Here is a 14,958-nt window from a genome sequence, read left to right as displayed (position 1 = left end):
TCTGCCCCCTCTCAAGGACCGTCCCTCTCCATCCTGTGTCTGTCTCTGACTCTTTGTTTACATTTGCATGAGAATTTGCTTCTCTCTGGACTATGGATCTCTGTAGAGCTGAGGATTTTAGGGAAATCAGGAGGGTGGGACATGAAACTCCAGCTGACTCCATATTTCAGCCACTCTGCTAATAGGTTGTTTTTTGCTTGTCTGGGTTTTTTTAAGGAGATTTGCTAAGAGTGTTTCCCTTCTGATTTGCATGGCTAATATGCGTGTCCTGCTTTTCATGCAGCAGTTCCTATTTTTCCTTCATGGCTGCCTGCAAGGTGACAGTGAGTAATTCCAGAGTAAAGCTGTGGCACAAGGTGCTAAACGAGTGCAGGTTGTGAAAGAGCCATGATGTGGCATCAGGTTCAGAGCTCCTGCACACAGTCTCTGGTCCTCTCTCCACATCTTCCTTGGGTGTTGGATGCATCACTGCCTGGATAAGGGCAAAAGTGCTCGGCTTGCTGGGGACATAGCCTGGTCAGAGAGGTCTGGAGAGAGCCAGGTACCAAATGTCTGCTAGGGAGTAGCGAGAGTAGCGTGCGGAGAAGGAAGGGGTGGGTTGAGCCCCGGATAACAAATACAGGAAATGAGTTCAGCACAACCACAAGTTCACTATTGTTTGGGCCTCCTCTCCTGTACAGCCCTGGAGCTGAACAAATGCTGGTGCATTTGCAAGATGAGTTAAAATCCCAACATTTTGCTGCTGGCACTGGAAAGTTGAGCTCCAACATGGAGTTACCACGAGCCTGGAAAGGAGATGTGGGTGTTTGGTGGTGCTCAGTTCTGTGAGAGAAAATGGCTCACGAGGCAAGAAGGAGCCATTTTAGAAATCCCCTTGTAGAAAATAGGCAAATCATATTCCTTCCCTTCCCTCCCTCCAAATGCTCTGGGATAAACAGGTTGCAGAGTTACCCCCTTGGAGAGTTGCTTTTCCAAAATAAGAGACAGCAGTCAGATTATCCAGAGTTACAACCCACCTTATCCTGTTTTTCTTAAAGATGCCTGTTTGCTACTGCTGTGACAAAATAGCAAATGCTTCAGAAATTAGGAAAATTGAAGTAAAAAAATTCTGCAGTTCCTTATAAAATGTGTATTCAGCTGTGTGTGTGATGTGGTGCTGAAACCTAAAGGTGCTGTCAGATTCCAGCTCCAGTTTAACTTCCAAGTCTGACCTGCTCTAACAATCCCAGACTGTGGATTTGCCCTGTTTCTAAAGGAGAGCAGGTGCTCTGACAGCTCCCTGTTTGCTTGGCTTGGACTGGGATTTGTCCTGCTTCAGATAAGGGATTCCTGTGCTTTATTCTAGGAATGGAAATTTTTATCTTCCCATTATAAATAGCACCATCAGTAAAACTCTAGGATACCTTGGATACCTTGGCTTAGTGACACCATGCATAGGAATGCAGAAAATGATGAATAATTTAAAGCATTCTATAAACACTTTCATATGGTGCTGCAATCCAAGTACCACTAATCGGATGAGCCTTAAAAAAACAAGTCTCTGGTGAGCCATTGCTATAGGGTACTGGAATTGCTATGGGAAAAACCACTACTACCAACTGACAGCAGCAGAAGATGGGGCTTGGAGGGGAAGAAGCCAACTCTGAAGTGACAGGGGGTCCCAAAAACCGGGTGTCACACTAATACGCTTTCTAATGTGTGTATTTTGATAAAATCAACTGGTTACACCTGGCACAAGCAGGCCAAACCCTCCCCTGCTTGTTTGCAAGTCCAGCCTGAAGTTTCAGAAGAAATTTCTTTAAGAGCAGTCTCCAGCTTTGACTTTTTCAGGGTTGTGCAGGGATGTTAGTCATGGTGATTTGTCCCATGGAGGATCCAGTAATGCAGACTCCAGAATAAAGATAAAAAATAAGGAAAGCCAAGGAAAGGAAGATTACACTAAGCAATTTTGCAACCCTTTAGATGCTTTCTGTGAATCTGAACCAATGTGTGTATCGGAGTCTGTTTTTTTTGGGTACAGTTTTCCCTCATTCTCCAATTACTCCCCTCTGTTCTGTTTCTTTTGCAGTCCCCGAAGCTCCGAGATGTTTTTAACTTGGATCACCCTCACAGCACCACCTTCCTGCTGAAGAACCTGACAATTGTATCTGGTTCTGATATGGTTGACCTCACTTTCCATAACTTTGTGGCCTACAAGGAGGAGATTTGCAAGGTATCACGGCCTGAGGTCTTGGAAGTACTGGGAACCTCTAAGGATTGGGATATTCATTGGGGAGCAGGAAAGGAAAGGAGGAGACATGATAATGTAAGACAGGAGTTTAAACATAAAGCTGAGCTCTTTCAGCATTACTGACAAGGTTATAAACAAGGAGGTTTATGTTCCAGTCAGGTGTGGTATCTCCAAAGTTCTAGAAGCTTCTGCCCTGTAAGGAGAAGGACCAGTAGAAACTGGTCATTGTTGTCTTTCATGTGTTTTGTGTGGATGAATAGGCAGCTGAGAAGTAGAAAAGTTTTAGCTCCTAATGTTTATAGGCAGGAGGAAGGTGATAGAGGAAAGCCCAGAAGTCTCAGACAGAATAAGGGGTAAGAGTTTTAAACTGGAAGAAGGTAGATTTTGATTGAATGTGAGAAGAATTTCTTCCCTGTGAGGGTGAGGGGCCCTGACACAGCTTGCCCAGAGAAGCTGTGGCTGTCCCATTCCTGGAAGTGTTCAAGGTCAGATGGGGCTTGGAGCAACCTGGGATAATGGAAGCTGTCCCTGCCATGGCAGGATGTGGCACTGGATGGGCTTTAAGGTCCCTTCCAACCCAATGATTCCAGGATTCTGTGCCCTTTCCCTGTTTGCTGTGTACTTCCTGGAGCAGATCAGTAGTGCCCCACTGCCTCTGCCCTGTTTGTTCCAGGACTGGGCTGAGGATATCATGGCCATTGCCCGGAACCCCCTCACGTACAACGCTCCCCGCTCCACCTTCCTAGAGAAAATGTAAGTCCTTTCTGAGTAACTTTTTTCTCTGAAATGTCCATGTCCTGCTCTTTCTGACAGAGCTTGAAAAAAAAAAAGACTTCAAAGCATCCAGGTCCCTTGGCAGCCTCCAGACCAAGGCCTGGGTCATGCCAAGGTTAAGCTGATGGTCTGTAGGACCCCGATTTTCAATTCACTGTTAGATTGTTTTCCCAATTGCGTGTTTTTCCTTTCTTCTCACTTAGTGGGATCTCTTAAGATGGTACAAATGCATTTTTGTAATCTTGTTTGGGTTTTTTTTCACAGTCTAGTGAAGCTGAAGTTGCAACTGAATGAAGAGGGAAAGATTCCTGTCAGGAAGTGAGTGTGGATATTTGTTTCATTGTGTGTTCAGTCAGACTACAGGCAGAGCACCTGGTGAGAGGATGGTTGCTCAGTGGCTCCAGCTGTCTGCTCTTCCTGCACTTAAGAGGAGGAGAACTTTCCCTCTGTGTCCAGACCATGGAAGTGCTCCTGCTGCACTGCCATAGGTGACACATAATTTGAGTCTGGAAAGGAAACTTTGTGGCCTTCATTTACAGCAAGAAATGGCTTAAATAGCACAGATATAATTTCCTGCTTGTTGCCAAGAAAAGACCAACAAAACAAAGTAACTTTGGTAAAATTCTGATCACAGATTATTTCGCAAACCTGAGCTGAAAGGTGGATGAGGTGCAGGATTGTTTCCCTTTCCTGTAAGGAGCTCTCCATCTGGAGAGCTCTTTGCTGGATTCCCCAGCTCACCTGCAGCAGGGCTCCTCTGCTTTTCTTGTCTCTTTCTCCCTGTGTGAGCACTCCAGTCCTTCCCCACTTCCTCCATCCCTCAGCCTTCGCTCTGGATGTGCATGAGAGTGAAGCAGCCTCTGGGCCAGTGTTAGTGCTGGCTTAGGAGCAGAACAGATGGAGATTTGTCCTTCCCTGTCCCCAGCTTGGCCTTGTGCATCAGGTAGGGCTCCCATCAGAATGAGAAACAAAGCCCAGCCTGTCCCTTCTCCCCTGCACTATGTGGCATGAATCTGAAATTGATTTTGTGCCATTCAGTGTCTTCCCAAGAAAAATTGCTTCAGGGCTGGTCCTGTGGTTCCTCTGTGTTGATTTAGCTCATAGAATGACAAAAGGCAGCACTGCCATGTTGAATTCCCTTTTGGGTCCATAAATTATGCTTTGTTTTAAGAATAAGAAGCTGCAGACAGTGCATTTGGGAAGTTCTGAACCACTCTGCTCTAGGTCTGTGCTGTGTTACAGCATCACAAGAGGTGAGCACTAATTACCACAAATAAATACAGGCTCCAGGGTGTCTTGTAAGGCAAACCTGTGCTGGATTAGGGCTGTGCTGACTAAATGGGCTCCTGGAGGGCTGAGCTTTATTCAACACTAAACATTTTTTGTTATTTGTTTTCTAAACCACCAACCAGCAGAATTTCATTGTCAGAAACCAGAATATTCATCAAAGGGCTGTTAAAAATGTGTAGGTCTATAATGAATAGCACACTAGGGAAGAGTGCTTTGAATTAATCTTTAAAATGCAAGCAAGGTAGCATTGCTGCAGGGAGAAACCAGCTTATTCCTCTGGAACAAACTAGAAAAAAATATCTGATACAGGATGTACCTCTCCTCAGTGCCCACTTCTTGCAGAATGGTATAAATGCAGACCATTAAACAGTCCACATTAAGAGCAAGGTTTATAAAAATACTTAGTACTGCAGGGTAAAAAAATTCTAGTAAAGGCTAGCTATAGGTAAACATAAAGCTTTCAAAACTCCTAAAATTCCACAAGCATTTGCTTTTCCTTTAAATATGTAAATCCCTCTGGAATCATACCAAGGCTGCTGCAGTTTTGCCTTGCAAAGGGCAGGGTTTGCATGAGCTGCTGCACCCCCACCAGGCACTCCCACCTGGCATCACAGGGCACTCCTTGTTCCCCTGTTTGCTGTGAGCACCTGTGACTCCAGGAACTTAACAGAACTGAGGCTGTTAAGTGCCTCCATGCACTTACAAATCCAGGTGGATTTATCCGTGGTGGAGACCATGGATGTTCTGGGTGGATGTGCTGTTGACAGGGATGTTCTAAAAGGAGGGGAAGTTCAGTTATTGTTACTTCTCCCCGGTACCATAGGAAGCACCTCCAAGAGGGGCAGCAAAGGACAGGAGAGGGATTTTGAGTGACAGGGCTCTTACAGAGTCCACTGCAGAAATACAGAACTTCTGCTTTAAATCAGCAGTCAAAAAATGCTGTGTAGGTTTATCAAAGTCAGTACCTCAGTTACTGCCCTGGAAAAACACTGTCTGTCTTTGCCGGTTCATGTTTGCAGTTATCTTGCCCGTCTCCCTTGCTGTGTATGTGGAGTGTCCTGCACTGCCTGCAGCTCCAGCCCCCCAGCCTCTGTCCTGCCCCATAGTGATGTTTGTTTGCCTGTCTGGTCAGTATTTTTCAGATGTTCCCTGCAGACAAGAAGAGGGTGGAAGAAGCATTAAGAGCTTGTCATCTGCCTAATGGCAAGGTAAGGGTTTCTCTGGGTATCCAGAAGTCTCATGAGCTTGAGAAGGATCTCTTTCCCTGCCCTGACTGGGATGCCTTTGGCTGTGAAAAACCATCAGCCAAGATGCTCACAGTTGTTTACCTTACCCTACCACTGCCAGGCTTTAACTCTGGCCTGCTGGCCTCAGCTCTTAGTGTCTTCCAGTAACACTTGTGACTCCAGCACGAGCACTGTGTGGCACAAGGAGCAGCAACACCTGGCCCAGATGTTCCAGTCATTACTGGGGTTGTCACAGCCGAGTGCTGAGCTGTGGGTGTTCATGACAGGTAAGAGCTGTCCCGGGTTTGTGGTCCTGACACATCTTCATTGCATTCTCAGAATGATGCCATCAACCCCGAGGACTTCCCCGTCCCGGTGTACAAGACGTTCCTCATGAATCTGTGTCCACGGCCTGAGATTGATGAGATATTTACCTCACAGTAAGTTTCCCTCGAGCCACAGCCCAGAACTTGGTCTCTTGTGGCAAAAGATAGACAGGAAGGAAGGGATTTGGTGTCATGGGGTTTGTGAAGGGCAGGATCCCAGGTCACTTAATGCCTTCACTCATGGCCTGAATAAAAAGGATGAGACCTCAGTGTGCTACAGGATTCTGAAATATATGGGCCCAGAAGGAGGATCAACCTGAGGAAGGATCAACCTCTCCTGTGTGAAAAGATTTCTGGGGTAATTCCCAAGCCTTACCTCTGCCCCTCTATTATTCTCTCACTGCAGCCATCTAAAAGCAAAGCCCTACATGACCAAAGATCACCTGGCAAAGTTCATCAACAAGAAGCAGCGCGACACCCGCCTCAATGATGTCCTCTTCCCACCAGCCAAACCTGAGCAGGTGCAGAGCCTGATAGAGAAGTATGAGCCCAGTGGGTTTAACGTCCAGAGAGGTGAGTCTTGTTCAGCCCAAAGCTCTTGCTATACAGGTGGGATGACAGAGCAGAAGATCTTGTGCCCTCTGCCATCCTGCTTTCCAGGGGAGCAGCCAGCCTGCTTCCCACAACTCCCTGTTGTTCCCACAACTCTCTTTCCACCTCCAAAGAGAGGCCAGAACTGTTCTGTTTGGCGACTCTGAACAGCTCTGTTTGCCATGCAGGGCAGCTGTCTCCAGAGGGGATGGTCTGGTTCCTCTGTGGCCCTGAGAACAACCTGATAGTGCTGGACAAGCTGATGCTGTACCAGGACATGACCCAGCCACTCTCACACTACTACATCAATTCCTCACACAACACCTATCTGACAGGTAGGGCTGTGCCAGGCCAGGCACACCCAGGGACAGGGGAGGGACACAATCAACCTGGCAGATGTGTGTGCCCTGGGGGATTTGAGGGCTGGGCTGACTCTAAATGCTGTGTGACATGAAGCAGTGTCACCCTGCAACCAAAAACATCTTGTCAGTCTGCTGCATCCACCTGCTGAAGGCTGGCAGAGACTCCTGTTGCCCCTGTGTGTGCAGGAGCTGTCCTGTGTGCTAACACTGAGCCTCTCTCCTGCAGCTGGGCAGTTTTCTGGGACGTCCTCTCCCGAAATGTACCGGCAGACGCTGCTGGCCGGCTGCCGCTGCGTGGAGCTGGACTGCTGGAAGGGCCGGCCCCCGGATGAGGAGCCCATCATCACCCACGGCTTCACCATGACAACTGAGATCCTCTTTAAGGTAGTGAAGAGCTTTCTCCATGGATGCTTTCCCCTGCCTGCTTTTAGACTGATTGCTGAGGGAGCCAGATGGCTGAGGATGTTTGAGAGGAAAAGACTGATGGCGAGGTGACAAGTGAATGAATGTGTGGGTAGAAGGAAGAGTGAACAGATAAGCACTAGGCTGGAGTTTGTACAGTTTTGGAATGGGAGGAGTAGAAGAGAGGTTGATAGCTAGATGAAGATGGATGGATGGATGGATGGATGGATGGATGGATGGATGGATGGATGGATGGATGGATGGATGGATGGATGGATGGATGGATGGATGGAGGAGATGTGGGAAGTCAGGCAGAAGCCATGGAGAGACGGCTGAGCAGAGGTGTGTGTGTACACAGGGCTGTGCCACAGGATGGATGCACAGAACTGGCAGGAGGCTGGGGGGTTTATAGATAGAGGCACATCAGAGGAGCGAACAGGAAACACAGTTAAATGAGTTAATCTGGTCTGCAGCAGGTTTCTATGGCTGACTGCCTCAAGTGGAAGCTTTTGGAAGAACAGGGTTCAATTCCTTGTTAATGACCTGAGTGTTGGAATGTGTTTTGTGTGGAGCAGCTGGCTTCCCTGAGGATTCAGCTCCCAGCCTTTGGAAGCACAGCACAAAGCCAGGCAGTACAGGGCATTTATCCACAGCTTGCAAGTTACATATAAAGGCATCACACTGACTTTTTTTCTGCACTCCTTTACACAGCTGCTGCCAACAGGTAGAGGCACTTTAGATGTTTTTTTCCAGCTCTTTATTTTTCTTCTGTATCTTCCTCCCAATTCCCACACTTCACTATTACTAAAATATTTATGTGTGAAGGGGAAAAAAACAACAAACCAAAGCAGTCCTTAAGGTCAGAGGTATTGTCCTCAGACTCAGTTATTTCCAAAGCCCTGTGCTATCACTGCTGCTTTTTGCACAGCAGTTCACTGCAGATGGAACAGAAATAATGGCATTTGTAGCTGCTGTAATTGCAGAGTGCTGCTGAAGCCTGGGACCGTTTCTCAAGGAAATTATAACCTGCTAACACAGCATGTGCTGGGTTTGGGTTTTACATAACACATAGTCCTTCCTTCCACTAAAACTCCTGTGGCCTTTTAGTAGCATTGTCTGAGGCTTCTCCTGAGAGCCTGGAGGCTTCTGTGACAGACTCCCAGTGGTCCATGGAGGAGCAGCTATGGCAGCCTCCCTCCCTACTGAGGTCATGGCTGATCCAGGATTTGGGATGATCGGGGGACTCTAATTGCAAAGGAGCAAATGGCACTTCTTTACCAATTAGCAGGACCAGAAAGGAAAATAGTGGAAAGTTTGTGGCAGTTTAACAGGGGCTTGGGGAAAATATTATTTTTTCTTACATCATTAATGCTGGAAAGGTTTCCATGGTATTTGCATTTGAAATGTCAGCACAGCTGGTAACTGAACACTCCAGCTCTCTTTGCTGCCAGGCAAAAGGATTTTATAAGCAGCAGAAATGATAGAAAATTGGGCAGGTTCAGAGGTAAGTATGGATAGAGCTTGCAGTGGTTTAATGTGGTGCTGCACACACCTTTCTGTGCCAGTTCAAGGTGCGTGGGGCAGGGGTTTGTCCCTCTGGCCACACGCTCTCATGTGCAGTGATGTGTAAACTGATCTGTGCAGCAAAACCAAAATCTCACCTTCAGCTTCATTTTGGTGCAAGCTGTTGAGTTTAGCTCAGAGTGCATCCTCTGGAACTGGAAATCTGGGCAGGTGTGACAAAGACAACACTTCTCACCTCCTTACTGGGAGAAGTTTAGTCACTTTGAAAGGAGCTCCTGAGAGACAGTTATGGAGTCTGTTCAGTGGGAGGTCAGCTGTTATTAATGACTGCTGAGCTTCTCTCTGACCATGGCCTCTCCCTCAGGATGCCATCGAGGCCATTGCAGAAAGTGCATTTAAAACATCTCCGTACCCTGTGATCCTGTCCTTCGAGAACCACGTGGACTCGTGAGTATTTGGTGATTGGGAGAACTGGCTGCTGTGTCCAGAGCAGAAAATACACAGGCAAGGGCTGCTGGGTTTTAAGAGAGTGCTGAGCTGAAGTGAAGCGTTAATTGAGGTCTCTGAAGCAACCAAAGGTGGGTCAGAGCTGAAAGATGAGCCTTAACCTGCAGAGTGGGGTGATCACAGTTGTGCAGCCTTTTACCTTAGGATTACAGAGTATGAACATAGGAGTTGGCTTGGGAATGGGACCTTAACATCTGCATAGCTGAGATGGTTTTCTGGGTAGAGGACATGGACACCTTTTGTTCATGCCAAACTCTGATTTTGGCATTTGCTTTCCTCTTCACTCCTGCCTGATCTCTCTTAGGCCCAAGCAGCAGGCAAAGATGGCCGAGTACTGCCGAACAATTTTTGGAGACATGCTGCTGACAGAGCCACTGGAGAAATACCCGGTATGAGGAGCTGGGGCAGGAGGCCACTGGCAAGGCCTTTCTGGAAAACCTGGTCACTCCTGGTGCTGGGGGGTGCCACAGCAACAGATACAATGCCTTGGACATGGATCCTGGTTCATAGAGATAGGTGGAAAACTCTTGTTTAGCACTCTGTCACCTGAGGGGCTCTGGGCACTGAGCTCTGGGTGGCCAAGGATGTACAGAGGGTACCAGGTGTGTTCTGTATGTGACACTGGTCCAGCTCTGTCTGCCAGCACTTGGAAACAGGAGCAAAGGCCTAATCCTGCTTGTAGCCTGGAAATATTCCCTTCCAGGCACAGGTGGGCAGGTCAGTGTCATGTGCTTGGAAAAGCTGAGGAAAGCTCCCCCTCTGCTTGACCTCAGTCTTCATCTTACCTGTACAACAGGTATTTCTGTGGCCCCAGTGACACCTTTGGTGAGACAACTGCCCTGCCAGGAGACATGGTTTTAAACATCTGAGCAGGATCTGTGTTCTGCAGGACATGAGGCAGATCCTTGGGGTGCACAGAGGAGGGATAGCTGAGGTACCTGGCCCAGGCATCTGTTTGAAAGCACTGAGACCCAAAGAAGAGCTGGAAAGAAGCAGTGAGCCAGCAGCAACTGCCCATGTCCAGGCAATAGGAACAGAGGGATGAGGGGGGAACAGTTCAAGAGATCAGCTAAGCTATTTACAGGCCTTTGCTGTCTGTGCAGTCTGTCACATGTCCTTGTCTTGAGCCACCTCCTCTGGGATCTTTTTTAAATCTGCTGCAGGCAGTGTTTAAACGTGGCCTGAGTACTGAGGAGGGACTGAGGATCTGGGATATAATGAGAGAAGTAGGTGGAATGGGAAGCCAGAGGTATGTGGCTTCAGGCCATCTAGGTGGTTTTTTTTAGCAGAATGGGTGGCTAGGCAGCATGGCAGAGCTGAGAGGTGCAAAATGCTGGTCTGAAACCACAGGTGAAATCTTAGGAAAAATCTGCATTGATCTAGCTGGCAGATGGAGGAAGTTAGGAGTATAGTGGGTGAGAGATGTGTCTGTGCACTGGCAATTGGCCAGGGGGACAAGAGAGGTCAGTGTTTGAATTTTGTGATGAAGTTTATCTGTTACAGCTGAAGCCAGGAGTTCCTCTCCCAAGTCCTAAGGATCTCTTAAGGAAAATCTTGATTAAAAACAAAAAGAACCAATCTATGTCTGGGAAGAGGCAGAGCTCTTTGAAGAAAGGGAGGAACGCGGAACCAGAAACCACTGAGCAGCCAATCTCTGTGGATGCTGAAGATACTGGTAAGTCTGAAGGGAAAGTGGAATAATAACACTGATGGGCAAAGCCTTCTAAATCACTCAATACTTGGTGAGCTTGGGACAAGCCAGCACTAGTAATTAAGTCAGTTATTCCAAGCAGCAGCAGAAAATTGGAAGAGAAATTAAATCTTCAGAATACTTTGAACACTTAGTCCAACCAAAAGAGAAGATCATTTACCTGCCCATCAGGTCACCCCTTAGTGATCCACTGATACACTCTGGCTTTTGGGTTGAGGGAAGGGGAATAATTTGTTACTGCTTGTAGCTCTCTGATAACCACAAATTCACCACAGCCTAGTTCTTCACCATGAGGGTCTTGGAGGTTCATAAAACCTTCAGCTCCTCTCTCCTCCCTTCCTATCACCTCCTGGGCTCAGGGCCCCTGTGGTAGAACAGTCCCAGTCATGGTAAGAACACATGATGTCATGTGAGGACAAGGTGAGCATCACTGCAGAACACCTGGAAATGGGCATTTATTCCCACAAATATATGTGACCTAGGAGGGGAAACTGCCCAGTGATTGTTGCTCCTGAGTGTGAGGGGAGCCTGCAGCCAGAATGGTTTGGTCTCTTGGGTGTGCTCATCCTCAGTGTACCGGTTCATGTTTGGATTTGGCCAATAAAATTGTAGGATTCTTCCCCTCAGTGTTCCAGCATTACTTGGTGGTGAAGTTTGGCAGAGCCCTCCACTGCCAGCAGCCTGCAGGGTCCTGTCTGTGTCCTCCTGATCCATACCACTGATAAGGGCCTGTGTGCTTAGTCTGGGCAGGTGATGTGGCTGAAGAGGAGCCAGAGGAAGAGGATGAACAGCTCAGAAATCTGGATGAAGAGGAAATTAAAAAGATGCAGTCAGATGAGGTACTGTCACTGTTGGTTCTTTTCCTTTTCTGTTTGGATTTTTGCTGGCTTCCATTTTTCTCTGGGGCCTCACCCTGTTGAATAGAGATGAACCCAAAGTGCAAAGGGGAATGAATCTGTGGGGGACTTTCCATCCCCCACAGGACAAGACCTTTGCAGTAAAAACTGAAAAAGAAAAATTTTGTTGCAAGCATAAAGAATGTGGCAGAGGAGTTACTGCTGACTGTGCATGATTTGGAGATAACTGTTTGCCTTAGGGGTGTTGGAGAGGCTTAGCCTTGGTCTGAGAAGTTGTTACTGAAAGTGCTGCTGCTGAAGGGGGAGGGAGGAGATCAGCATTCCCTTGAATGAACAATCTGTTTCCCATTTCCATCTCCCTGGTATCCTTTGGAGAGGAGGAAAAACAATATCCCCATTTATCCCAGACTCCATGTTCTGAGGGGTCAAAGAGATCCTGGGCTTTGTACATCCTCCCTGGAACCTCTCCATGTGCCTTAATTCCATTTTTGCCCAGCCACATGGAGATCCTGTGCCCCTGCTCACCATGGAGCTGCAGGACTGGGGAGCCAGAGAAACTGGAGCACTTTGGTCAGAGCAGTCACCAGAGCTCTTTGACTGGGAGGCCCTGGTGCAGTTTGTTTCATCTCCAGGGAAGGTCTCTTCATCTGTTCCCTTTTGAATTGTTCTCCGCTCAGGGCACGGCTGGCCTGGAAGTGACGGCGTACGAGGAGATGTCCAGCCTGGTTAACTACATACAGCCCATCAAATTCAACTCCTTCGAGCTCTCTGCCAGTAAGTCAGCCTCAGTCCCTTTGGAATGCAGGCCGAGTGCTTCCTGCCTGTGTCAGTGCCCGTGCAGAACGGGGGCTGGGCGTGCCTTGCTCCTGAATGCAATCTCCTGTTTCTAGAGAAGAACCGGAGTTACGTCATCTCTTCCTTCACCGAGACCAAGGCTTGTGATCTAGTGAGCAAGTTCCCCGTGCAGTTTGTAGAGTATCCTTTTGGCAGCCCTTTCCCAGTGCCATTGGGTGCTTGGAGTGTGAGGGAGATTCCTGACAGGATGCATCCTACTGTAGCAAATGTCAAGGCTGCCAGATGCTTGTCCTTAAGTGAAAAGTGTATAGACAAGGAGCCTGAGCCTCCCTGGGGTCTTGTCTGGAAGGCTCTGAGCATTTGGCAGCAGAGCTCCAACAGTTTTTATAATGGGAATAAGTGGGCTGGCCCCAGGACACAACAGGAATGGTGTTTCCTATAGAGCCTGTAGATACAACAAGTGGCAGATGAGCCGCATTTACCCCAAAGGCACCCGGATGGACTCGTCCAATTATCAGCCCCAGATGTTCTGGAATGTCGGCTGTCAGATGGTGGCACTCAACTTCCAGACCATGGGTGAGTGTCAGGGTGTGCTCCAGCCTCCGAGCAGGTGAGGTCAGGCACTGCTGGTCCCCAGGTGCTCCTGGTCTCTGTCTCTTCCTTTTCTGCCATTTCCCTGGTCATTGTTCCACGTGCCTTTTCCCAAAGTGCTGTTCTCCTCTGATTTGATCTCCCACAGACCAACAGCACTTTTCCATGCCCAGCACAGACCTGGCATGCACACATATGGACTGCTGTCGCCCTGTGTCTGGGCACTGTCCCTGGCTGTCCTTTTCCACAATGTCACACTGAATCATATCCATGAGGGTACCTGCAGCTCCCATCCCCCAAGTTGCTACCTCTACAAGGAAGAGGCAGAGCTCCATCTGGCCACAACACTGACCTGTCTGTGCCATTATTTCCAGAATTTTGACCTGACCAGGGAGGAAAGGCCTTTCTTTGCTGCACAACCAGCATAAGAAGGAAAGAAAAGCTTTGAGAGAAAGCTGTACCTTACCCCTCTTCCTTCCTCAGAGGGCTGTGTTATGTATAGAGCATAGGAGACAAAAGGGAGCAAGTGCAAGGTTGGTTCTGAAGAGGATGGCAGTGCAGACAGATGCAGCAACCACCAGGCAGTGTCCTCACTAGTGTCAGACAGAAGATGGCCTCAGAGGAGGCCCAAAATGAAAGGGGGAAGGAGCAGAGGAGCTCAGACAGTTACTTATTCCCACCCAAAAATAGCAGGTGGTCCTTAAAGCAGGTTTTAATTTAGTTCTGCCCATGACTTAAGGTGCAAGCACAAGCAAACCACTTCCCTTCCTTACAACAGCTGCTGTAATACTTTTCCCTGTAGGGTGCTGAGAGGCTTAATTAGTTTTCAAGATAGCTTTGTGAGCTGGGGCTGGCAGGGGCTGGGAGCTTCCGGCAGCTTTCAGCTCCCTCCCAGCACACAGGCTGCCTGTCCCCCCCAGCCCTGTCTCACTGTGTTGCTCTGCTCTCAGATGTGCCCATGCAGCAGAACATGGCCCTGTTTGAGTTCAATGGGCAGTGTGGGTACCTGCTCAAGCACGAGTTCATGCGGCGCCCCGACAAGCAGTTGGACCCCTTCTCTGTGGACCGCATCGACGGGCTGGTGGCCACTACTGTCTGTGTCACGGCAAGTACAGCCTGGGGACCCTGTCCTTTGTCACCCAGGGGGACTCTTAGTGCCACATGAACCCATGGAGTCCTGTGAGAAAGCGTTACTGTGGCAACTCCCAGGCTTGTCGCTATTTTAAATTAATCATAATCACATGAAAATGGAAAATGAGCATCTGCCGTGCAGAGGGAGCCAAGGCTGTGCTGGTAGGGAGAGAGGAAGCGCTGAAGCAAGAAACAGAGGTGAAGGTAAAAGAAGAGCTGGAGCAGAAAAGCTGTTTTGGAGTAGGAGAGTGACTTTAAGGTGAAGGAATGGGTGGGTCCCTCTGTTTTATTCTTCCCAGCAGTTGCTAACTCTGTTTGTTTTGTTCACAGGTACTCTCTGGTCAGTTCCTCTCGGACCGCAGCGTGAAGACCTACGTGGAAGTGGAGCTCCTTGGGCTGCCAAGGGATGCCAAACGCAAACACAGAACCAAACTGACCTCCACAGCCAACTCCATTAACCCTGTGTGGAAGGAGGAGGCTTTTGTTTTTGAAAAGGTGAGAACATTTGATAGTCATTTAGGCAGAAAATCCTTAAAGCTCCTGATGGCTATGAGCATTGGCTTGGCAGAGGTCAGTGCCAGCAGAAGGGACTCCCCTCTGGAGACCTCTGGCCTGGCTTTGGACACTCTCAGGTAACATCC

The 14,958-nt window shown here is 48.4% G+C and overlaps 1 protein-coding gene across 3 annotated transcripts in view; it reads left to right on the top strand.

Annotated features, from left to right (window-relative positions):
* Positions 1–14,958, top strand: part of PLCB2 (phospholipase C beta 2) — a 40,128-nt gene that overhangs the window by 16,388 nt on the left and 8,782 nt on the right. For 2 of the 3 annotated variants that reach the window (XM_063158412.1, XM_063158411.1), the window contains 17 exons: positions 2,069–2,212; positions 2,904–2,983; positions 3,269–3,322; positions 5,427–5,502; positions 5,860–5,960; positions 6,253–6,419; positions 6,626–6,772; positions 7,026–7,183; positions 9,090–9,172; positions 9,537–9,621; positions 10,736–10,907; positions 11,685–11,782; positions 12,478–12,574; positions 12,691–12,775; positions 13,047–13,171; positions 14,137–14,291; positions 14,648–14,812. In XM_063158412.1, the coding sequence (XP_063014482.1) occupies positions 2,069–2,212; positions 2,904–2,983; positions 3,269–3,322; positions 5,427–5,502; positions 5,860–5,960; positions 6,253–6,419; positions 6,626–6,772; positions 7,026–7,183; positions 9,090–9,172; positions 9,537–9,621; positions 10,736–10,907; positions 11,685–11,782; positions 12,478–12,574; positions 12,691–12,775; positions 13,047–13,171; positions 14,137–14,291; positions 14,648–14,812 (1,992 nt within the window). The remainder of the gene's footprint in view (positions 1–2,068; positions 2,213–2,903; positions 2,984–3,268; positions 3,323–5,426; positions 5,503–5,859; positions 5,961–6,252; positions 6,420–6,625; positions 6,773–7,025; positions 7,184–9,089; positions 9,173–9,536; positions 9,622–10,735; positions 10,908–11,684; positions 11,783–12,477; positions 12,575–12,690; positions 12,776–13,046; positions 13,172–14,136; positions 14,292–14,647; positions 14,813–14,958) is intronic. The other variant, XM_063158413.1, reaches the window with a different exon arrangement.

This window comes from Melospiza melodia, chromosome 6 (assembly GCF_035770615.1).
Source record: "Melospiza melodia melodia isolate bMelMel2 chromosome 6, bMelMel2.pri, whole genome shotgun sequence".
Lineage (NCBI taxonomy): Eukaryota > Metazoa > Chordata > Aves > Passeriformes > Passerellidae > Melospiza > Melospiza melodia.
This window is presented reverse-complemented; position numbering and strand designations above follow the sequence as displayed.